This window comes from Oncorhynchus gorbuscha, linkage group LG02 (assembly GCF_021184085.1).
Source record: "Oncorhynchus gorbuscha isolate QuinsamMale2020 ecotype Even-year linkage group LG02, OgorEven_v1.0, whole genome shotgun sequence".
Classification (NCBI taxonomy): Eukaryota; Metazoa; Chordata; class Actinopteri; order Salmoniformes; family Salmonidae; genus Oncorhynchus; species Oncorhynchus gorbuscha.
Window position 1 is genome coordinate 2,535,391 of NC_060174.1, and position 24,767 is coordinate 2,560,157.

Sequence of the window (24,767 nt, forward strand, 5' to 3'; positions counted from 1 at the left end):
AAGCGAGGGCCAGCCAACGAGAGCGTACAGGTCGCAATGGTGGGTAGTATATGGGGCTTTGGTGACAAAACGGATTGCACTGTGATAGACTGCATCCAATTTGTTGAGTAGGGTATTGGAGGCTATTTTGTAAATGACATCGCCAAAGTCGAGGATTGGTAGGATGGTCAGTTTTACAAGGGTATGTTTGGCAGCATGAGTGAAGGATGCTTTGTTGCGAAATAGGAAGCCAATTCTAGATTTAACTTTGGATTGGAGATGTTTGATATGGGTCTGGAAGGAGAGTTTACAGTCTAACCAGACACCTAAGTATTTGTAGATTGTCCACGTATTCTAAGTCAGAGCCGTCCAGAGTAGTGATGTTGGACAGGCGGGTAGGTGCAGGTAGCGATCGGTTGAAGAGCATGCATTTAGTTTTACTTGTATTTAAGAGCAATTGGAGGCCACGGAAGGAGAGTTGTATGGCATTGAAGCTTGCCTGGAGGGTTATTAACACAGTGTCCAAAGAAGGGCCGGAAGTATACAGAATGGTGTCGTCTGCGTAGAGGTGGATCAGGGACTCACCAGCAGCAAGAGCGACCTCATTGATGTATACAGAGAAGAGAGTCGGTTCAAGAATTGAACCCTGTGGCACCCCCATAGAGACTGCCAGAGGTCCGGACAGCAGACCCTCCGATTTGACACACTGAACTCTATCAGAGAAGTAGTTGGTGAACCAGGCGAGGCAATCATTTGAGAAACCAAGGCTGTCGAGTCTGCCGATGAGGATGTGGTGGTTGACAGAATCGAAAGCCTTGGCCAGATCAATGAATACGGCTGCACAGTAATGTTTCTTATCGATGGCGGTTAAGATATCGTTTAGGACCTTGAGCGTGGCTGAGGTGCACCCATGACCAGCTCTGAAACCAGATTGCATAGCAGAGAAGGTATGGTGAGATTCGAAATGGTCGGTAATCTGTTTGTTGACTTGGCTTTCGAAGACCTTAGAAAGGCATGGTAGGATAGATATAGGTCTGTAGCAGTTTGGGTCAAGAGTGTGTCCCCCTTTGAAGAGGGGGATGACCGCAGCTGCTTTCCAATCTTTGGGAATCTCAGACGACACGAAAGAGAGGTTGAACAGGCTAGTAATAGGGGTGGCAACAATTTCGGCAGATAATTTTAGAAAGAAAGGGTCCAGATTGTCTAGCCCAGCTGATTTGTAGGGGTCCAGATTTTTCAGCTCTTTCAGAACATCAGCTGAATGGATTTGGGAGAAGGAGAAATGGGGAAGGCTTGGGCGAGTTGCTGTTGGGGGTGCAGTGCTGTTGACCGGGGTAGGAGTAGCCAGGTGGAAAGCATGGCCAGCCGTAGAAAAATGCTTATTGAAATTCTCAATTATGGTGGATTTATCAGTGGTGACAGTGTTTCCTATCTTCAGTGCAGTGGGCAGCTGGGAGGAGGTGTTCTTATTCTCCATGGACTTTACAGTGTCCCAGAACTTTTTTGAGTTAGTGTTGCAGGAAGCAAATTTCTGCTTGAAAAAGCTAGCCTTGGCTTTTCTAACTGTCTGTGTATAACGGTTTCTAGCTTCCCTGAATAGCTGCATATCACGGGGGCTGTTCGATGCTAATGCAGAACGCCATAGGATGTTTTTGTGTTGGTTAAGGGCAGTCAGGTCTGGGGAGAACCAAGGGCTATATCTGTTCCTGGTTCTAAATTTCTTGAATGGGGCATGTTTATTTAAGATGGTTAGGAAGGCATTAAAAAAAATATCCAGGCATCCTCTACTGACGGGATGAGATCAATATCCTTCCAGGATACCCCGGCCAGGTCGATTAGAAAGGCCTGCTCGCTGAAGTGTTTCAGGGAGCGTTTTACAGTGATGAGTGGAGGTCGTTTGACCGCTGACCCATTACGGATGCAGGCAATGAGGCAGTGATCGCTGAGATCTTGGTTGAAGACAGCAGAGGTGTATTTAGAGGGGAAGTTGGTTAGGATGATATTTATGAGGGTGCCTGTGTTTAAGGCTTTGGGGGGGGTACCTGGTAGGTTCATTGATAATTTGAGTGAGATTGAGGGCATCAAGTTTAGATTGTAGGATGCCTGGGGTGTTAAGCATGTTCCAGTTTAGGTCGCCTAGCAGCACGAGCTCTGAAGATAGATGGGGGGCAATCAGTTCACATATGGTGTCCAGAGCACAGCTGGGGGCAGAGGGTGGTCTATAGCAGGCGGCAACGGTGAGAGACTTGTTTTTAGAGAGGTGGATTTTTAGAAGTAGAAGTTCAAATTGTTTGGGTACAGACCTGGATAGTAGGACAGAACTCTGCATGCTATCTTTGCAGTAGATTGCAACACCGCCCCCTTTGGCATATCTATCTTGTCTGAAAATGTTGTAATTTGGAATTAAAATTTAAGATATGTAAGATATGTAAACATTATTAAAGTGGCATTATTTAAAGTGACGAGTGATCCATTTATTAAAGTGGCCAGTGATTGGGTGTCAATGTAGGCAGCATCCTCTCTGAGTTAGTGATGACTGTTTAGCTGTCTGATGGCCTTGAGATGGAAGCTGTTTTTCAGTCTCTCGGTCCCAGCTTTGATGCACAGTGCATTCTTCCATCACATGTACAGCTGATTCTCAATATCTTGCACACTAATGAGATGCTATTGAGCCCACACTACTACACTGTCTGAGCCAAGGACTACATGCTTTCTGGTAAGTTTTGATTATGATACTGGGTAGGGTGAATTTATTTTATATGGCACACATGCTTTTTTTGTTAACTAATAAATAGTAGCCTACAGCAAAGTGTATTTAAATAATTTCTAACTAGTTTCTGCTAGTTAGTTTTTGCTACCATGTGGGGTTTAGCTTCCTTGAGCCTGCTAACTGAGGAGTGTTAATTCACCGGTTTCCATACATTTAATTTTAAAACCTTTATCTTACAAAGGAGTTGTTTAATCTAACTGCTTAACTATTTATCTGTACATGGAATTGTATTTGGGTTTTTTTTTACTTATTTTTTTCTAATCTTTACAGGAAAATGCCATGGTCACTATCTGATGTGTGGAGACATTTCACTGCAGATAATGTAGAAGGAAAAGCTGTGTACATTTGCAAATACTGTTCCAAATCATATGTGAAGAATGCAACAAAGCTGCAGAATCATCTGGCCAAGTGCATAAAGTTCCCTCAGTGTTCACAACAAGCAACCTCTGACAAAACTCCCTCGACTTCTATTCAAGGTGAAAATGATGAATCAGACACCTTATCGATAGCAACAACTCATGGTTCCTCCTGGAATTAGAAGGTTTTTTGACTCAATGGAGGAACGTAGTCAGAGAAAATGAATGTCTTGCTCGAGCTTAGTGTGCAACTAGTTCACCTCTGATGCTCACAGTCGATGTGTATTGGAAGAGATTTCTGAACGTTCTTCTCCCAGCAAACACCCTTCCAACCAGACATGCTTTATCTACGCATTTGCTGGATGCAGAGTTCAACAGAGTTCAAGCGAAGGTCAAGCAAATCATAGAGAAAGCAGACTGTATTGCAAACATCTCTGATGGTTGGTCGAATGTTCGTGGGCAAGGAAAAATTAACTACATCATCTCCACCCCTCAACCAGTATTCTACAAGAGCACAGACACATGGGACAACAGACACACTGGTCTCTACATTGCAGATCAGCTGAAGGCAGTCATCAATGACCTTGGACAGAACAGAAGGTAATTGCACTGGTGACCGACAATGCTGGGAACATGAAGGCTGATTGGTCTAAAGTGTCCTACCCTCACATCACACCCATTGGCTGTACTACTCATGCATTGAATCTGCTCCTCAAGGACATCATGGCACTGAAAACAATGGATACACTCTACAGGAGAGCCAAGGAAATGGTTAGGTATGAGAAGGGTCATCAAGTTATAGCAGCAATCTACCTCACCAAGCAAAGTGAGAAGAATAAGAGCACCACATTGAAGCTGCCCAGCAACACCCGTTGGGGTGGTGTTATCATCATGTTTGACAGTCTCCTGGAGGGGAAAGTGTCTCTCCAAGAAATGGCCATATCACAGTCTGCGATTCGGACAGCCCCACCAAGAGGATCCTCCTGGATGGTGTATTTTGGGAGAGAGTGGTAAGCGGCCTGAAACTCCTGAAACCAGCATTGCAGGGATTGAGGGAGACCATGCCATTCTGTCGGATGTTCAGACTCTGCTTGCAGATGTAAGATAATGAATCTGTACTGCCCTCCCTACTTCACTGTTGCTCCAAGCAGAGGAAACTGCAGTTCTGAAATACATCAAAAAGTGTCCAGACTTCTGCCTGAAGCCCATACATGCCACAGAGTACATGTTGGACCCCAAGTCTGCTGGCAAGAGCATCCTGTCTGGGCAGAGATCAACAAGGCCTATGGTGTCATCACTACCGTGTCTCGCCACCTTGACCTGGATGAGGGCAAGGTTCTTGGCAGTCTGGTGAAGTCCACTTCCAAGCAAGGGCTTTGGGATGAAGATGCAATATGGCAGTCGTGCCAACATATTTCATCAGCCACCTGGTGGAAGAGACTTTGTGGATCTGAGGCTCTTTCCCCTGTTGCCTCCATCATCCTCCAAATCCCACCAACATCAGCCGCCTCAGAGCGCAACTGGTCCTTGTTTGGGAACACACACACCAAAGCACGACCAATACAAGGGTTGAAAAATTGGTGGCCATCTGGGCAAATTTGAGGCTTTTTGAGCCTGACAAAGAGCAAGGTTGGAAAGTGACAGTGAAGATGAGGCCTCAGAGTCTGATGTTCAAGAGGTGGACATTGAGGAGTTCCAGGGAGAAGACATGGAAGCCTGAGAGGAAGACAACCAAAACTTTAGTTCCTAGACTATAATTTTACAGATGTATGTTGAAAATGTTTTTGGGAGATGCGATGGATCATTGGACATTATTCAATATTCAATATCATTCAATATTCCCTTTTGTTGTTCAGTGAAATCATCACGTGTGAAGAGTCAACTCATTTAATTAAAGTTCAATTCATAACTCAAATGTTTTTTAAATTTCTATTGGAAGGATTTAATCATTTGCAATTGTCTACTTATGATAAGTTAAAAGGTTTATGTTTCTGTCTCCATATATGGTAAATATATCCAATGCAAAAAACTACATTTAAATCTACATTTAAATGGTATTAATATTAATTTGCATATATTCCCGTTAATTCCCACGGAACGTTTCCACCTATGAATATTCCCCAAAATGTGCAACTCAAGTCACTGCGACCTTAAAGCAGCCTTCGTGTTCACTGCTACCTTAAAGCCCTCAATGATGTCCCCTCTGTCCTTGACTATAAGCAATAATGTGCTGCTTTTTTGATTGACTTGGCCAAAGCTTTTGATATGGTAGAACATTCTGGTGAGTTGGCTAAGGAGTATTGGTGTCTCTGAGGGGTCTTTGGCCTGGTTTGCTAACTACCTCTCCCAAAGAGTGCACTGTGTAAAGTCAGTACCCCAAGGCTCGATCCTAGGCCCCATGCCCTTCTCAATTTACATCAACAGCATAGCTCAGGCAGTAGGAAGCTCTCATCTATGTATACATTTACATTACATTTATGTCATTTACTCAGCTGGCCCCTCCCTGGATTTTGTGTTAAATGTTCTAAAACAGCTTTCTTAGTGTCCAACAACCTTTCTCTGCCCTTAACCTTGTTCTGAACACCTCCAAAACAAAGGTAATGTGGTTCTGTAAGAAGCAACCCTCATTCTCCACATCACCTGTTCTGCCAGTCAAATTCTGTTAAAGGTCCCCAAACATCCCTTGGTGGCTCTTCCTTTCAGTTCGCTGCAGCTAGTGACTGGAACGAGCTGCAACAAACGCTCCCACTGGACCGTTCTATCTCTATATATCTCTATATTCAAAGACTCAATCACACTTAGTGACAGTGGTGGCTGCTTCGCGTGATATTTTGTTGTCTCTACCTTTTTGCCCGTTGTGCTGTTGTCTGTGCCTAACGAATGTTTGTACCACATGTACCATGTGCTGCTACCATGTTGTGTTGTTGTCTTAGGTCTCTCTCTATGTAGTGTTGTCTTAGGTCTCTCTTTATGTAGTGTTGTCTTAGGTCTCTCTTTATGTAGTGTTGTCTTAGGTCTCTTTATGTAGTGTTGTCTTAGGTCCTCTTTATGTAGTGTTGTCTTAGGTCCCTCTTTATGTAGTGTTGTCTTAGGTCCCTCTTTATGTAGTGTTGTCTTAGGTCCCTCTTTATGTAGTGTTGTCTTAGGTCTCTCTTTATGTAGTGTTGTCTTAGGTCTCTCTTTATGTAGTGTTGTCTTAGGTCTCTCTTTATGTAGTGTTGTCTTAGGTCTCTCTTTATGTAGTGTTGTCTTAGGTCTCTATGTAGTGTTGTCTTGGGTCTCTCTCTATGTAGTGTTGTCTTAGATCTCTATGTAGTGTTATCTTGGGTCTCTCTCTATGTAGTGTTGTCTTAGGTCTATTTTTATGTAGTGTTGTCTTGGGTCTCTCTCTATGTAGTGTTGTCTTAGATCTCTATGTAGTGTTGTCTTAGATCTCTATGTAGTGTTGTCTTGGGTCTCTTTCTATGTAGTGTTATCTTGGGTCTCTCTCTATGTAGTGTTGTCTTGGGTCTCTCTCTATGTAGTGTTGTCTTAGATCTCTATGTAGTGTTGTCTTGGGTCTCTCTCTATGTAGTGTTGTCTTAGATCTCTATGTAGTGTTGTCTTAGGTCTCTCTCTATGTAGTGTTGTCTTGGGTCTCTCTCTATGTAGTGTTATCTTAGATCTCTATGTAGTGTTGTCTTGGGTCTCTCTCTATGTAGTGTTGTCTTGGGTCTCTCTCTATGTAGTGTTGTGTCTCTCTTGTCGTGATGTGTGTTTTGTCGTATATTTTTAATCCCAGGCCCCTGTCATTGTAAATAATAATTGGTTCTTAATTGACTTGCCTAGTTAGATAAATAAATAAAAATAAAGCAAAGACAATAAAGATCCATTTTGCCTAAATAGTTTTTTTTTTTGGGGGGGGTGCCCCTTGTGTGCACTTCTGGTAATCCCATATACCCCAGTATGCTACAGAAACAATATGAACAGATGGATACCTCCTAAACCTTCTGCAAGGACGTGTCCGCACTTACCAGTGAGGTGATGCTTTTTGAAATGAACAAACTGTACAGTTTTTATATTTCCAGTGTATCTGTGGAGATATCGACCTACAGCCCTGATCCCATTTCAGAACAACTGACTTGACAATGTGGTATTTGAAGGACAGAGGAGGACGTTTTTTTTTCATTGTTTGGAGGCAGACGATTTCACCTGAGATCAGAGGGTGGCAGCACCGCTCCTTACAATCACACAACACACACACACTCACTCACAACACACACACACACTCACTCACAACACACACACACACTCACTCACCACACACACACTCACTCACTCACAACACACACACTCACTCACTCACAACACACACACACACTCACAACACACACACACAACACACACACACACACTCACTCACAACACACACACTCACTCACTCACAACACACACTCACACACACACACTCACAACACACACACACACTCACTCACAACACACACACACTCGCTCACAACACACACACACTCACTCACAACACACACACTCACACACTCACAACACACTCACTCACAACACACACTCGCTCACAACACACACACACACTCACTCACAACACACACACACACTCACAACACACACACTCACTCACTCACAACACACACTCACAACACACACACTCACTCACAACACACACTCGCTCACAACACACACACACACTCACAACACACACACAACACACACACACTCACAACACACACGCACACTCACTCACAACACACACACACACACACACACACACACACACACACACACACACACACACACACACACACACACACACACACACACACACACACACACACACACACTCGCTCACACTCACTCACACACACTCACTCACTCACTCACTCACTCACTCACAACACACACACTCACTCACAACACACAAACTCACAACACACACACTCACTCACAACACACAAACTCACAACACACACACACACACTCACTCACTCACAACACACACGCACACTCACTCACAACACACACTCGCTCACAACACACACACACACTCACTCACAACACACACTCGCTCACACCGCCTCAGTGACTTGGATGTTTACACAAGACCAAAGTAGGTTGTGTCCTCTCCTGCTTAGAGTATGAAATCACTGTGGAATAGAATGAGAATCAATGATTGTGGTGAAAGTAGCTGCTATTGAAATGTCTGTTTTTTTTAAAGGTGATAGGAATCTGTAGTACTGCAGCTGGCCAGGGGGCATCAGATTGGAGGGTTGGTGGGGATCATATTTCCAACATGCAATTGAAATGGAAAATGCTGATTTTGCTCATCTTTCCTCTCATTTTGAAGGTTTTACAGATGCATTTCATATGCGATTTTTAGAATTCTACATTTTAGAATATGATTGTGATGTGTCCCTTTTTTTCTGACATTTTCTGGAAATATTTTTAGTACTTTTGTAATTTTGAATTACAAATAATTGTTTTATAGGACTGGCTTTTCATATTTTCAAACTGTTCTTCTAAACAATAAAGATAATGATTCCCTCATTTTTACACCTGGAACATTTGAGTTTGTAGCTTGTTATGAGAAAGGGCAGGGCTGAAAAAAGCCTCCAAGGGCATCTTTTATTATTCTGTGGTAGGCAGCTAGCTTCTGGAGACATGGAGTAAAAAATATGGCCGCGCTCTACCAGCTGTAACACAGCTACAATAACTAGAATGTCTCTCAAAGTTTATTTTGACAGAGTGTGCAGAATTAAACCGTAATATAATGAGAAAGGAGAGGAATGTCAGTGACTTGTCTGTGTCCTCTGGTGGTGTGGTTGTACCTGTGTCCCAAATGGCACCCTATTCCCTATGGAGTGCTCTACTTTAGACCAGAGCCCTATTTCCCTATGTAGTGCACTACTTTAGACCAGAGCCCTATTCCCCTATGTACTGCACTACTTTAGATCAGAGCCCTATTCCCTATGTAGTGCACTACTTTAGACCAGAGCCCTATTCCCCTATGTAGTGCACTACTTTAGACCAGAGCCCTATTCCCCTATGTAGTGCACTACTTTAGACCATTTACATTACATTACATTTAAGTCTACTTTAGCAGCACTACTATAGACCAGAGCCCTATTCCAGAGACCAGAGCCCTACTTACAACAGAGCCCTATTCCCTATGTACTTTGACCAGAGCCCTACTTTAGATCAGAGCCCTATTACTATAGACCCTATTCCCGTAGTGCAGAACCCTATTCCCTTTAGACCAGAGCCCTATTCCCCTACTATGTAGTGCACTACTTTAGACCAGAACCCTATCGAGTCAACGCCTGACTTCATCTGATCACTCATTAACCCTGTGTGTTTATGGGTTCCTTTACAGGAAGCAGGCGGCAGACTTTTACACTGAACATCAGACAAAGTCTTTCTTCAAGTGAGTCCTTCCTGTGTAAATGATTAGCCTGTCTTCTCTCTGTGTGAGCAGAGCGGCCAGGGGCATGTTTCAAGGAGGCTCCAAGGGCCATCTAACCAGTAACCACCATTATTAACAGTCTCTCTATGTGACATGTATTGCACTGACATTGTGGTGACATTTCAACAGTCTTGACAGGGACAATCACCTCCCGTAAATCAAGAGAATTAGAAGTAGTTTCACCTACACATTTCAACTGAATAATTCAAAATCTCAGATGGTGATCTGTAGTACTTAACCTTAAAAAATATGACCTTCAATTACATATTCCTCACCGTCTGAGTTACATATTCCACACCATCTGAGTAGAAATAGTTCATAAGTAGTTTATTGGAGATTCCATTAAAGGTTATGTTGCTGAAAGTGTTATTCTGACTGTTTTTATTGGAGTTTGCATAAAACAATGTTTCTTTTTAGCAACCTGGTGCAGTTTATGACCTCTGGCCCCGTGGTTGCCATGGAGCTGATGGGTGACGAGGCAGTGTCAGTGTGGAGAAGGATTCTAGGCCCCACTGACTCGGGCGTAGCACGGAAAGAGGCCCCACCAAGCCTGAGAGCTCAGTTTGGCACAGATGGCACCAGAAACGCTGGACATGGGTCTGACTCACTGGCTTCAGCAGCAAGAGTAAGTCATTCTAGTAGTGAGAAGTACTGAGCCCTGGGGGACATCAGTAGTGAGACATTATAGAGGACCTTGTGCAGAGCCCAGGGGGACACAAGTAGTGAGAACAGGAGAGGACCTATTACAGATACATGATTGAGACCTAGTACAGAGCCATGGGGAACACCAGTATTGAGACATTATAAAGGACCTAGTGTAGAGCCCTGGGGGACACCAGTAGTGAGACATTATAGAGGACCTAGTACCAAGCCCTGGGGGAAACCAGTGGTGAGACCTTATAGAGGACCTAGTACCAAGCCTTGGGGGAAACCAGTGGTGAGTAATGCTTTGTTCTTCTGTTTAGGAGCTGGAGTTTTTCTTCCCATCCACAGCGGGCCATGGTCCCGCTAACACGGCCAATTGCACAGACTGTGCCTGTTGCGTCATCAAACCTCACGCTATATCAGAAGGTAAGTTAGCCATCCTTGTTTCACATGGAACCTAGCCTTACTCTCCACAAGTACATATTAATTTTCTCTAAACCCAAGTTTTCTTATATACTATACTCTTCAATTATACTTGCATTATGGCTATTTTCTGTCGTACTTTGAATACCTAAAATATAAAAACCATTCAGATAGAGGCCTTAAAAGAGTACTTGGTTGAAGGAATGTAGCCAACAGTAACATTGCCAATTTACAATTACTTTGCCCAACATAGTTTAACTCCTCTCAACAGCCTGTTATCGTGATCCCTGTTGGAGCAGGAAGAGAGCGAACGGCTAGAACACTGACCTGTGAAATAAAACATCCTCTGGTCTGACTGGGCTGGTGTTGAGTACTGACCCATTGGACTGACTGGGCTAGTGTTGAGTACTGACCCATTGGACTGACTGGGCTAGTGTTGAGTACTGACCCATTGGACTGACTGGGCTAGTGTTGAGTACTGACACATTGGACTGACTGGGCTGGTGTTGAGTACTGACCCATTGGACTGACTGGGCTGGTGTTGAGTACTGACCCATTGGACTGACTGGGCTAGTGTTGAGTACTGACCCATTGGACTGACTGGGCTGGGTGTTGAGTACTGACCCATTGGACTGACTGGGCTGGTGTTGAGTACTGACCCATTGGACTGACTGGGCTGGTGTTGAGTACTGACCCATTGGACTGACTGGGCTGGTGTTGAGTACCGACACATTGGACTGACTGGCCTGGTGTTGAGTACTGACCCATTGGACTGACTGGGCTAGTGTTGAGTACTGACCCATTGGACTGACTGGGCTAGTGTTGAGTACTGACCCATTGGACTGACTGGGCTGGTGTTGAGTACTGACCCATTGGACTGACTGGGCTGGTGTTGAGTACCGACACATTGGACTGACTGGGCTGGTGTTGAGTACCGACACATTGGACTGACTGGGCTGGTGTTGAGTACCGACCCATTGGACTGACTGGGCTGGTGTTGAGTACCGACACATTGGACTGACTGGGCTGGTGTTGAGTACTGACCCATTGGACTGACTGGGCTGGTGTTGAGTACTGACCCATTGGACTGACTGGGCTGGTGTTGAGTACTGACCCATTGGACTGACTGGGCTGGTGTTGAGTACTGACCCATTGGACTGCTGGGCTGGTGTTGAGTACTGACCCATTGGACTGACTGAGCTGGTGTTGAGTACCGACCCATTGGACTGACTGGGCTGGTGTTGAGTACTGACCCATTGGACTGACTGAGCTGGTGTTGAGTACTGACACATTGGACTGACTGAGCTGGTGTTGAGTACTAACACATTGGACTAAGCTATGGACTGACTGAGGAGAGAACTAGAGTATCTGATTAGATGTATAGTAGTCTGGATTTAGTGCCAAAACAACACAGAGGGTTTACTGTTGACTGCGTTGAGCAGGTTGGACGTTGCTGTTGGAGAGGATCTGCTCTCTCTGTTTACGGATGTCTCTCTGATTCTGGTTGTTTCTGAAGAGAGCTGTCACTGTCAGTAATGTCCCATATGTACAGTCGTGGCCAAAAGTTTTGAGAATGACACAAATATTAATTTCCACAAAGTTTGCTGCTTCAATGTCTTTAGATATTTTTGTCAGATGTTACTATGGAATACTGAAGTATAATTACAAGCATTTCGAAGGCTTTTATTGACAATTACATGAAGTTGATACAGAGTCAATATTTGCGGTGTTGACCTTTCTTTTTCAAGACCGCTGCAATCCGCCCTGGCATACTGTCAATTAACTTCTGGGCCACATCCTGACTGGTGGCAGCCCATTCTTGCATAATCAATGCTTGGAGTTTGTCAGAATTTGTGGGGTTTTGTTTGTACACCCGCCTCTTGAGAATTGACCACAAGTTCTCATTGGGATTAAGGTCTGGGGAGTTTCCTGGCCATGGACCCAAAATATCAATGTTTTGTTCCCCAAGCCACTTAGGTTATCACTTTTGCCTTTTGGCAAGGAGCTCCATCATGCTGGAAAAGGCATTGTTCGTCACCAAACTGTTCCTGCATGGTTGGGAGGAGTTGCTGTTGGGATGTGTTGGTACCATTCTTTATCCATGGCTGTGTTCTTAGACAAAATTGTGAGTGAGCCCACTCCCTTGGCTGAGAAGCAACCCCACACATGAATGGTCTCAGGATGCTTTACCGTTGGCATGACACAGGACTGATGGTAGCGCTCACCTTGTCTTCTCCGGACAAGCTTTTTTCCGGATGCCCCAAACAATCGTAAAGGGGATTCATCAGAGAAAATTACTTTACCCCAGTCCTCAGCAGTCCAATCGCTGTACCTTTTGCAGAATGTCAGTCTGTCCGCGATGTTTTTCCTGGAGAGAAGTGGCTTCTTTGCTGCCCTTCTTGACACGAAGCCATCCTCCAAAAGTCTTCGCCTCACTGTGCGTGGAGATGCACTCACACCTGCCTGCTGCCATTCCTGAGCAAGCTCTGTACTGGTGGTGCCCCGATCCCACAGCTGAATCAACTTTAGGAGACGGTCCTGTAACTTGCTGGATTTTCTTGGGCGCCCTGAAGCCTTCTTCACAACAGCTGAACCGCTCTCCTTGAAGTTCTTGATGATCCATTAAATGGTTGATTTAGGTACAATCTTACTGGCAGCAATATCCTTGCCTGTGAAGCCCTTTTTATGCAAAGCAATGATGACAACACGTGATTCCTTGCAGGTAACCATGGTTGACAGAGGAAAAACAATGATTCCAAGCACCACCACCCCCAATCAGCATGACAGAGTGATCTATAGCCTTGTCCTCGTCAACACTCACACCTGTGTTAACGAGAGAATCACTGGCATGATGTCAGCTGGTCCTTTTGTGGCAGGGCTGAAATGCAGTGGAAATGTTTTGGGGGGATTCAGTTTATTTGCATGGCAAAGAGGGACTTTTCACTTAATTGTAATTCATCTGATCACTCTTCATAACATTCTGGAGTATATGCAAATTGTCATCATACAAACTGAGGCAGCAGACTTTGTCATTCTCAAAACTTTTGGCCACGACTGTACAGTACCTCTGGGTGAGTCACTCAGGCCACAGGCTTCACCAGGGCCCGCCCCACTGAGCTCACAGTTTGACATAGTCTTAACACACAGATTCTGTCTGACAAACAATCCACACACGCGACACAGACACAGCTGCTTCCCCCTCAGGAGAATGAAAATATTTTGCATGGGCCTTCAGATCCTCAAAAAGTTTTACAGCTGCACCATCGAGAGCATCTTGACTGGCTGCATCACCGCCTGGGTATATACCAATACATCACATCCTGGACTTCAATATCAGGTGGTGTCAGAGGATGGTCTGAACTACTGAGTCCCACAAAACACACACATTCACATACACAACACACACACATACCGACAACACAACCACTTTTTACTCTGTTCTTAATTTTATGCTTTACGCTATCCTGATGACTGGTCACTTTACCCTGCCTTCATGTACATATCTACCTCAAATACCTTATTATTATCTATCCTGATGACTGGTCACTTTACCCTGCCTTCATGTACATATCTACCTCAAATACCTTATTATTATCTATCCTGATGTCTAGTCACTTTACCCTGCCTTCATGTACATATCTACCTCAAATACCTCATTATTATCTATCCTGATGACTGGTCACTTTACCCTGCCTTCATGTACATATCTACCTCAAATACCTCATTATTATCTATCCTGATGTCTAGTCACTTTACCCTGCCTTCATGTACATATCTACCTCAAATACCTCATTATTATCTATCCTGATGACTGGTCACTTTACCCTGCCTTCATGTACATATCTACCTCAAATACCTTATTATTATCTATCCTGATGACTGGTCACTTTACCCTGCCTTCATGTACATATCTACCTCAAATACCTTATTATTATCTATCCTGATGACTGGTCACTTTACCCTGCCTTCATGTACATATCTACCTCAAATACCTTATTATTATCTATCCTGATGTCTAGTCACTTTACCCTGCCTTCATGTACATATCTACCTCAAATACCTTATTATTATCTATCCTGATGTCACTTTACCCTGCCTTCATGTACATATCTACCTCAAATACCTTATTATTATCTATCCTGATGTCACTTTACCCTGCCTTCACGTACATATCTACCTCTAATACATTTACATTTAAGTCATTTAGCAGACGCTGTTATCCAGAGCGACTTACAAATTGGACCTTATTAAAATAAAAATCATTATTATCTATCCTCCACATTGATCTGATACTTCCTGTATAGAGCTCCACATTGATCTGGTACTTCCTGTATAGAGCTCCACATTGATCTGGTACTTCCTGTATATAGCTGCACATTGATCTGGTACTTCCTGTATATAGCTGCACATTGATCTGGTACTTCCTGTATAGAGCTCCACATTGATCTGGTACTTCCTGTATATAGTGGCTCATTGATCTGGTACTTCCTGTATATAGCTCCACATTGATCTGATACTTCCTGTATATAGCTCCACATTGATCTGATACTTCCTGTATATAGCTCCACATTGATCTGATACTTCCTGTATATATCTCCACATTGATCTGATACTTCCTGTATATAGCTCCACATTGATCTGGTACTGATACTTCCTGTATATAGCTCCACATTGATCTGGTACTTCCTGTATATAGCTCCACATTGATCTGGTACTTCCTGTATATAGCTCCACATTGATCTGGTACTGATACTTCCTGTATATAGCTCCACATTGATCTGGTACATCCTGTATATAGCTCCACATTGATCTGGTACTTCCTGTATATAGCTCCACATTGATCTGGTACTTCCTGTATATAGCTCCACATTGATCTGGTACTTCCTGTATATAGTTCCACATTGATCTGGTACTGATGCTTCCTGTATATAGCTCCACATTGATCTGGTACTTCCTGTATATAGCTCCACATTGATATAGTACTGGTACTTCCTGTATATAGCTCCACATTGAGCTGGTACTCCCTGTATATAGCTCCACATTGATCTGGTACTTCCTGTATATAGCTCCACATTGATATAGTACTGGTACTTCCTGTTTATAGCTCCACATTGATCTGGTACTTCCTGTTTATAGCTCCACATTGATCTGGTACTTCCTGTTTATAGCTCCACATTGATCTGGTACTTCCTGTATATAGCTCCACATTGATCTGGTACTTCCTGTATATAGCTCCACATTGATCTGGTACTTCCTGTATATAGCTCCACATTGATCTGGTACTTCCTGTATATAGCTCCACATTGATCTGGTACTTCCTGTATATAGCTCCACATTGATCTGGTACTTCCTGTATATAGCTCCACATTGATCTGGTACTCCCTGTTTATAGCTCCACATTGATCTGGTACTCCCTGTTTATAGCTCCACATTGATCTGGTACTTCCTGTATATAGCTCCACATTGATCTGGTACTTCCTGTATATAGCTCCACATTGATCTGGTACTTCCTGTTTATAGCTCCACATTGATCTGGCACTTCCTGTATATAGCTCCACATTGATCTGGCACTTCCTGTATATAGCTCCACATTGATCTGGTACTTCCTGTATATAGCTCCACATTGATCTGGTACTTCCTGTTTATAGCTCCACATTGATCTGGTACTTCCTGTATATAGCTCCACATTGATCTGGTACTTCCTGTATAGAGCTCCACATTGATCTGGTACTTCCTGTATATAGCTCCACATTGATATAGTACTGGTACTTCCTGTATATAGCTCCACATTGATCTGGTACTCCCTGTATATAGCTCCACATTGATCTGGTACTTCCTGTTTATAGCTCCACATTGATATAGTACTGGTACTTCCTGTATATAGCTCCACATTGAGCTGGTACTTCCTGTATATAGCTCCACATTGAGCTGGTACTCCCTGTATATAGCTCCACATTGATCTGGTACTTCCTGTATATAGCTCCACATTGATCTGGTACTTCCTGTATATAGCTCCACATTGATCTGGTACTTCCTGTATATAGCTCCACATTGATCTGGTACTTCCTGTATATAGCTCCACATTGATCTGGTACTTCCTGTTTATAGCTCCACATTGATCTGGTACTTCCTGTATATAGCTCCACATTGATATAGTACTGGTACTTCCTGTATATTGATCTGGTACTTTTGTATAGCTCCACATTGATCTGGTACTTCCTGTATATAGCTCCACATTGATCTGGTACTTCCTGTATATAGCTCCACATTGATCTGGTACTTCCAATAGCTCCACATTGATCTGGTACTTCCTGTATATAGCTCCACATTGATCTGGTACTTCCTGTGTATAGCTCCACATTGATCTGGTACTTCCTGTGTATAGCTCCACATTGATCTGGTACTTCCTGTGTATAGCTCCACATTGATCTGGTACTTCCTGTATATAGCTCCACATTGATCTGGTACTTCCTGTATATAGCTCCACATTGATCTGGTACTTCCTGTATATAGCTCCACATTGATCTGGTACTTCCTGTTTATAGCTCCACATTGATATAGTACTGGTACTTCCTGTATATAGCTCCACATTGAGCTGGTATCCTGTATATAGTTTTGATCTGGTACTTCCTGTATATAAATTGATCTGGTACTTCCTGAATAGCTCCACATTGATCTGGTACTTCCTGTATATAGCTCCACATTGATCTGACTTCCTGTATATAGCTCCACATTGATCTGGTACTTCCTGTATATAGCTCCACATTGATCTGGTACTTCCTGTTTATAGCTCCACATTGATCTGGTACTTCCTGTATATAGCTCCACATTGATATAGTACTGGTACTTCCTGTATATTGATCTGGTACTTCCTGTGTATAGCTCCACATTGATCTGGTACTTCCTGTATATAGCTCCACATTGATCTGGTACTTCCTGTATATAGCTCCACATTGATCTGGTACTTCCTGTATATAGCTCCACATTGATCTGGTACTTCCTGTATATAGCTCCACATTGATCTGGTACTTCCTGTGTATAGCTCCACATTGATCTGGTACTTCCTGTGTATAGCTCATTGATCTGGTACTGTTATCAGCTCCACATTGATCTGGTACTTCCTGTATATAGCTCCACATTGATCTGGTACTTCCTGTATATAGCTCCACATTGATCTGGTACTTCCTGTATATAGCTCCACATTGATCTGGTACTTCCTGTATATAGCTCCACATTGATCTGGTACTTCCTGTATATAGCTCCACATTGATCTGGTACTTCTTGTTTATAGCTCCACATTGATCTGGTACTTCCTGTTTATAGCTCCACATTGATCTGGTACTTCCTGTTTATAGCTCCACATTGATCTGGTACTTCCTGTATATAGCTCCACATTGATCTGGTACCTCTTGTGTTACTATTTTTATTATTCTATATATTTTTTAAACTCATCATGGTTGGGAACTGCTCATGATCAAGCATTTCACGGTTAAGTCTACACCCATTATATACACGGAACCTGCTGCACACACTCTACCTACACAATCCCACGTCGACTAAATGTGATTATATACACCGAACCTGCTGCACACACTCTACCTACACAATCCTACTACGTCGACTATGCCACATTCCAATACAGATCAAACCAAACAAGGTACTAAAATAAACCCTGGCAGTCACACACTGCTAATTCCCAGAGGATCAGAGCCTAAACCTCAGATTCCATTTAGATTCAACAGTCAGAGATGTGGAGCGTGATAGTGTTACTTTACAGCAGCAGAAGCCTCCACTAACAGCTCATAACAGGGATGAGAGAGGAGCTGTAGGTTAGTCATGTGATCAAGTGTTTTAGTAATACTATAAAACATTTATGAAAAGTAAAGTCGAACAAAAAAACACAGGATGAATAGATATTAGAAGAGAATACGATAAAGTAAGTAAGCTATGTACAGTTCCAGGGTCAGTTCTAGGGTCAGGGGCAGTTTCAGGGTCAGTTCTAGGGTCAGGGGCAGTTCCAGGGTCAGTTCTAGGGTCAGGGGCAGTTTCAGGGTCAGTTCTAGGGTCAGGGTCAGTTCTAGGGTCAGGGGCAGTTTCAGGGTCAGTACCAGTTCCAGGGTCAGGGGCAGTTCCAGGGGCAGTTCCAGGGTCAGGGTCAGTTCTAGGGTCAGGGGCAGTTTCAGGGTCAGTTCCAGGGTCAGGGGCAGTTTCAGGGTCAGTTCCAGGGTCAGGGGCAGTTTCAGGGTCAGTTCTAGGGTCAGGGGCAGTTTCAGGGTCAGTTCTAGGGTCAGGGTCAGTTCCAGTTCCAGGGTCAGGGGCAGTTCTAGGGTCAGGGGCAGTTTCAGGGTCAGTTCCAGGGGCAGTTCCAGTTCCAGGGTCAGGTTCAGTTCCAGGGTCAGTTCCAGGGTCAGTACCAGTTCCAGGGTCAGTTCCAGGGTCAGTACCAGTTCCAGGGTCAGTACCAGTTCCAGGGTCAGTACAAGTTCCAGGGTCAGTTCCAGTTCCAGGGTCAGTACCAGTTCCAGGGGCAGTTCCAGGGGCAGTTCCATGGTCTTTCAGTTCCATGGTCTTTCAGTTCCAGGGTCAATTCCAGGGTCAGTTCCAGAGTCATTTCCAGTACCATATTAACATGTAAAGGGATACTGGAGTGATGGAGGTAGATATGTATAGGGGGAAGGAGACAGGGATACTGGAGTGATGGAGGTAGATATGTATAGGGGGAAGGGGACAGGGATACTGGAGTGATGGAGGTAGATATGTATAGGGGGAAGGAGACAGGGATACTGGAGTGATGGAGGTAGATATGTATAGGGGGAAGGAGACAGGGATACTGGAGTGATGGAGGTAGATATGTATAGGGGGAAGGGACAGGGATACTGGAGTGATGGAGGTAGATATGTATAGGGGGAAGGGGACAGGGATACCCTGCGTGGGCAGAACAGCTCTGGGCAGAATACTGGAGTGATGGAGGTAGATATGTATAGGGGGGGACAGGGATACTGGAGTGATGGAGGTAGATATGTATAGGGGGAAGGGGACAGGGATACTGGAGTGATGGAGGTAGATATGTATAGGGGACAGGGATACTGGAGTGATGGAGGTATATATGTATAGGGGGAAGGAGACAGGGATACTGGAGTGATGGAGGTAGATATGTATAGGGGAAGGAGACAGGGATACTGGAGTGATGGAGGTAGATATGTATAGGGGGAAGGGGACAGGGATACTGGAGTGATGGAGGTAGATATGTATAGGGGGAAGGGGACAGGGATACTGGAGTGATGGAGGTAGATATGTATAGGGGGAAGGAGACAGGGATACTGGAGTGATGGAGGTAGATATGTATAGGGGGAAGGGGACAGGGATACTGGAGTGATGGAGGTAGATATGTATAGGGGGAAGGGGACAGGGATACTGGAGTGATGGAGGTAGATATGTATAGAAGGGACAGGGATACTGGAGTGATGGAGGTAGATATGTATAGGGGGAAGGGGACAGGGATACTGGAGTGATGGAGGTAGATATGTATAGGGGAAGGGACAGGGATACTGGAGTCATGGAGGTAGATATGTATAGGGGGAAGGGGACAGGGATACTGGAGTGATGGAGGTAGATATGTATAGGGGGAAGGGGACAGGGATACTGGAGTGATGGAGGTAGATATGTATAGGGGGAAGGGGACAGGGATACTGGAGTGATGGAGGTAGATATGTATAGGGGAAGGAGACAGGGATACTGGAGTGATGGAGGTAGATATGTATAGGGGGAAGGAGACAGGGATACTGGAGTGATGGAGGTAGATATGTATAGGGGGAAGGGGACAGGGATACTGGAGTGATGGAGGTAGATATGTATAGGGGGAAGGAGACAGGGATACTGGAGTGATGGAGGTAGATATGTATAGGGGGAAGGGGACAGGGATACTGGAGTGATGGAGGTAGATATGTATAGGGGAAGAGACAGGGATACTGGAGTGATGGAGGTAGATATGTATAGGGGGAAGGAGACAGGGATACTGGAGTGATGGAGGTAGATATGTATAGGGGGAAGGAGACAGGGATACTGGAGTGATGGAGGTAGATATGTATAGGGGGAAGGAGACAGGGATACTGGAGTGATGGAGGTAGATATGTATAGGGGGAAGGAGACAAGGATACAAGATAAACAGAGTCGCAGCAATGTGTGGGTGTGTCGAGTCCGTATAATTTTATGTCCAGAGGTGTTTTAAACAATCTTTAGAACGTTACAGTACCATGCTGTTGGAGTACATGACAAACCATGGTCTTGTTATTATAGCCTAGATATTGGAACATTTTGAATGTTTTGTTTCACAGTGGAAATAGTGATATTATATTATATATTATTACTGTGCATGCTGCGTACTATTATTCCTGCAACTTCATATCTGTAGGTTTGTAACTTCACGTTGCCGCAGCAGCTTTCCTTTCTTCCTGTTGTGGGGGCGGGGGCTCTTTTCCACTGTTCAACCAATCCAGTAAATGTGGAGGAGGAGTTAAGATGGCCGTGTCTCCTTGTCCAAAAGTATCACATGCTCTCTTTCCATTTCCCCTGAAAAGCCGGTGTATCCGGTTGTTTTACAACCCCGCCGAGGGTGGTTTCTAAGTTACAGCCTGCCTGCCAAAAACATAGTAATGCCCCTAAGTAGTACTGATCTGGCTCTGACTGGTTCAAAGCAGCGGGAGCGGCCGGGGTGAGCAGGGTAGGGTAGGGCAGAACAGGGTAGGGCAGAACAGGGCAGGGTAGGGTAGGGCAGAACAGGGCAGGGTAGGGCAGAACAGGGCAGGGTAGGGTAGGGCAGAACAGGGCATAACAGGGTAGGGCAGAACAGGGCAGGGTAGGGCAGAACAGAGTAGGGTAGGGTAGGGCAGAACAGGGCAGGGTAGGGTAGGGCAGAACAGGGCAGGGTAGGGCAGAGTAGGGTAGGGTAGGGCAGAACAGGGCAGGGTAGGGTAGGGCAGAACAGGGCAGGGTAGGGCTGAGCAGGGCAGGGTAGGGTTGGGCAGGGCAGAACAGGGCAGGGTAGGGTAGAGCAGAACAGGGCAGGGCAGAACAGAGTAGAGTAGGGTAGGGCAGAACAGGGCAGGGCAGGGTAGGGTAGGGCAGAACAGGGCAGGGTAGGGTTGCACAGAACAGGGCAGGGTAGGGCAAAACAGGGTAGGGTAGGGCAGAACAGGGCAGGGTAGGGTAGGGCTGAACAGGGTAGGGTAGGGCAGAACAGGGCAGGGTAGGGTAGGGCAGAACAGGGCAGGGTAGGGTAGGGCAGAGTAGGGTAGGGCAGAACAGGGCAGGGTAGGTCAGGGCAGGGTAGGGTAGGGAAGAACAGGGCAGGGTAGGGTTGCGCAGAACAGGGTACGGTAGGGCAGAACAGGGTAGGGTAGGGCAGAACAGGGTAGGGTATGGGCAGAAAAGAGAATGGTTAGGGCAGAACAGGGCAGGGTAGGGTAGGGCAGAGCAGGGCAGGGTAGGGCAGAACAGGGCAGGGTAGGGTAGGGCAGAACAGGGTAGGGTAGAACAGGGTAGGGTAGGGCAGAACAGGGCAGGGTAAGGCAGAACAGGGCAGGGTAGGGTAGGGCAGAAAAGGGCAGGGCAGGGTAAGGCAGAACAGGGCAGGGTAGGGCAGAACAGGGTAGGGCAGAACAGCGCAGGGTAGGGAAGAACAGAGCAGGGTAGGGCTGGGCAGGGTAGGGTAGGGTAGGGAAGAACAGGGTAGGGTAGGGCAGAACAGGGCAGGGTAGGGTAGGGCAGAACAGGGTAGGGCAGAACAGGGCAGGGTAGGGCAGAACAGGGCAGGGTAGGGTAGGGAAGAACAGGGCAGGGTAGGGTAGGGCAGAACAGGGCAGGGTAGGGCAGAACAGGGTAGGGTGGGGCAGAACAGGGCAGGGTAGGGAAGGGTAGTGTAGGGCAGAACAGGGCAGGGTAGGGTAGGGCAGAACAGGCAAGGGTAGGGTAGGGCAGAACAGGGCAGGGTAGGGCAGAACAGGGCAGGGTAGGGTAGGGCAGAACAGGGCAGGGCAGGGTAGGGCAGAACAGGGTAGGGCTGAACAGGGTAGGGTAGGGCACAACAGGGCAGGTTATGGTAGCCTTTCATGAGGTTGTTATTAGTAGAGTAGAGCAGCCTTTCATCAGGTTGTTATTAGTAGAGTAGAGCAGCCTTTCATGAGGTTGTTATTAGTAGAGTAGAGCAGCCTTTCATCAGGTTGTTATTAGTAGAGTAGAGCAGCCTTTCATGAGGTTGTTATTAGTAGAGTAGAGCAGCCTTTCATGAGGTTGTTATTAGTAGAGTAGAGCAGCCTTTCATCAGGTTGTTATTAGTAGAGTAGAGCAGCCTTTCATCAGGTTGTTATTAGTAGAGTAGAGCAGCCTTTCATCCGGTTGTTATTAGTAGAGTAGAGCAGCCTTTCATCAGGTTGTTATTAGTAGAGTAGAGCAGCCTTTCATCAGGTTGTTATTAGTAGAGTAGAGCAGCCTTTCATCAGGTTGTTATTAGTAGAGTAGAGCAGCCTTTCATCAGGTTGTTATTAGTAGAGTAGCAGGGCAGCCTTTCATCAGGTTGTTATTAGTAGAGTAGAGCAGCCTTTCATCAGGTTGTTATTAGTAGAGTAGAGCAGCCTTTCATCAGGTTGTTATTAGTAGAGTAGAGCAGCCTTTCATCAGGTTGTTATTAGTAGAGTAGAGCAGCCTTTCATCAGGTTGTTATTAGTAGAGTAGAGCAGCCTTTCATCAGGTTGTTATTAGTAGAGTAGCAGGGCAGCCTTTCATCAGGTTGTTATTAGTAGAGTAGAGCAGCCTTTCATCAGGTTGTTATTAGTAGAGTAGCAGGGCAGCCTTTCATCAGGTTGTTATTAGTAGAGTAGAGCAGCCTTTCATCAGGTTGTTATTAGTAGAGTAGAGCAGCCTTTCATCAGGTTGTTATTAGTAGAGTAGAGCAGCCTTTCATCAGGTTGTTATTAGTAGAGTAGAGCAGCCTTTCATCAGGTTGTTATTAGTAGAGTAGAGCAGCCTTTCATCAGGTTGTTATTAGTAGAGTAGAGCAGCCTTTCATCAGGTTGTTATTAGTAGAGTAGAGCAGCCTTTCATCAGGTTGTTATTAGTAGAGTAGAGCAGCCTTTCATCAGGTTGTTATTAGTAGAGTAGAGCAGCCTTTCATCAGGTTGTTATTAGTAGAGTAGAGCAGCCTTTCATCAGGTTGTTATTAGTAGAGTAGAGCAGCCTTTCATCAGGTTGTTATTAGTAGAGTAGAGCAGCCTTTCATCAGGTTGTTATTAGTAGAGTAGCAGGGCAGCCTTTCATCAGGTTGTTATTAGTAGAGTAGAGCAGCCTTTCATCAGGTTGTTATTAGTAGAGTAGAGCAGCCTTTCATCAGGTTGTTATTAGTAGAGTAGAGCAGCCTTTCATCAGGTTGTTATTAGTAGAGCAGCCTTTCATCAGGTTGTTATTAGTAGAGTAGAGCAGCCTTTCATCAGGTTGTTATTAGTAGAGTAGGGCAGCCTTTCATCAGGTTGTTATTAGTAGAGTAGAGCAGCCTTTCATCAGGTTGTTATTAGTAGAGTAGCAGGGCAGCCTTTCATCAGGTTGTTATTAGTGGAGTAGAGCAGCCTTTCATCAGGTTGTTATTAGTAGAGTAGCAGGGCAGCCTTTCATCAGGTTGTTATTAGTAGAGTAGAGCAGCCTTTCATCAGGTTGTTATTAGTAGAGTAGAGCAGCCTTTCATCAGGTTGTTATTAGTAGAGTAGAGCAGCCTTTCATCAGGTTGTTATTAGTAGAGTAGAGCAGCCTTTCATCAGGTTGTTATTAGTAGAGTAGCAGGGCAGCCTTTCATCAGGTTGTTATTAGTAGAGTAGAGCAGCCTTTCATCAGGTTGTTATTAGTAGAGTAGAGCAGCCTTTCATCAGGTTGTTATTAGTAGAGTAGAGCAGCCTTTCATCAGGTTGTTATTAGTAGAGTAGAGCAGCCTTTCATCAGGTTGTTATTAGTAGAGTAGAGCAGCCTTTCATCAGGTTGTTATTAGTAGAGTAGAGCAGCCTTTCATCAGGTTGTTATTAGTAGAGTAGAGCAGCCTTTCATCAGGTTGTTATTAGTAGAGTAGCAGGGCAGCCTTTCA

General features: G+C 44.9%; 1 protein-coding gene across 2 annotated transcripts in view; it reads left to right on the plus strand.

Moving 5' to 3' along the window:
- nme7 (NME/NM23 family member 7) overlaps nucleotides 1–24,767 on the plus strand; it is a 119,478-nt gene that overhangs the window by 25,120 nt on the left and 69,591 nt on the right. For both annotated transcript variants that reach the window (XM_046299640.1, XM_046299641.1), the window contains 3 exons: nucleotides 9,488–9,538; nucleotides 9,995–10,202; nucleotides 10,543–10,648. In XM_046299640.1, the coding sequence (XP_046155596.1) occupies nucleotides 9,488–9,538; nucleotides 9,995–10,202; nucleotides 10,543–10,648 (365 nt within the window). The remainder of the gene's footprint in view (nucleotides 1–9,487; nucleotides 9,539–9,994; nucleotides 10,203–10,542; nucleotides 10,649–24,767) is intronic.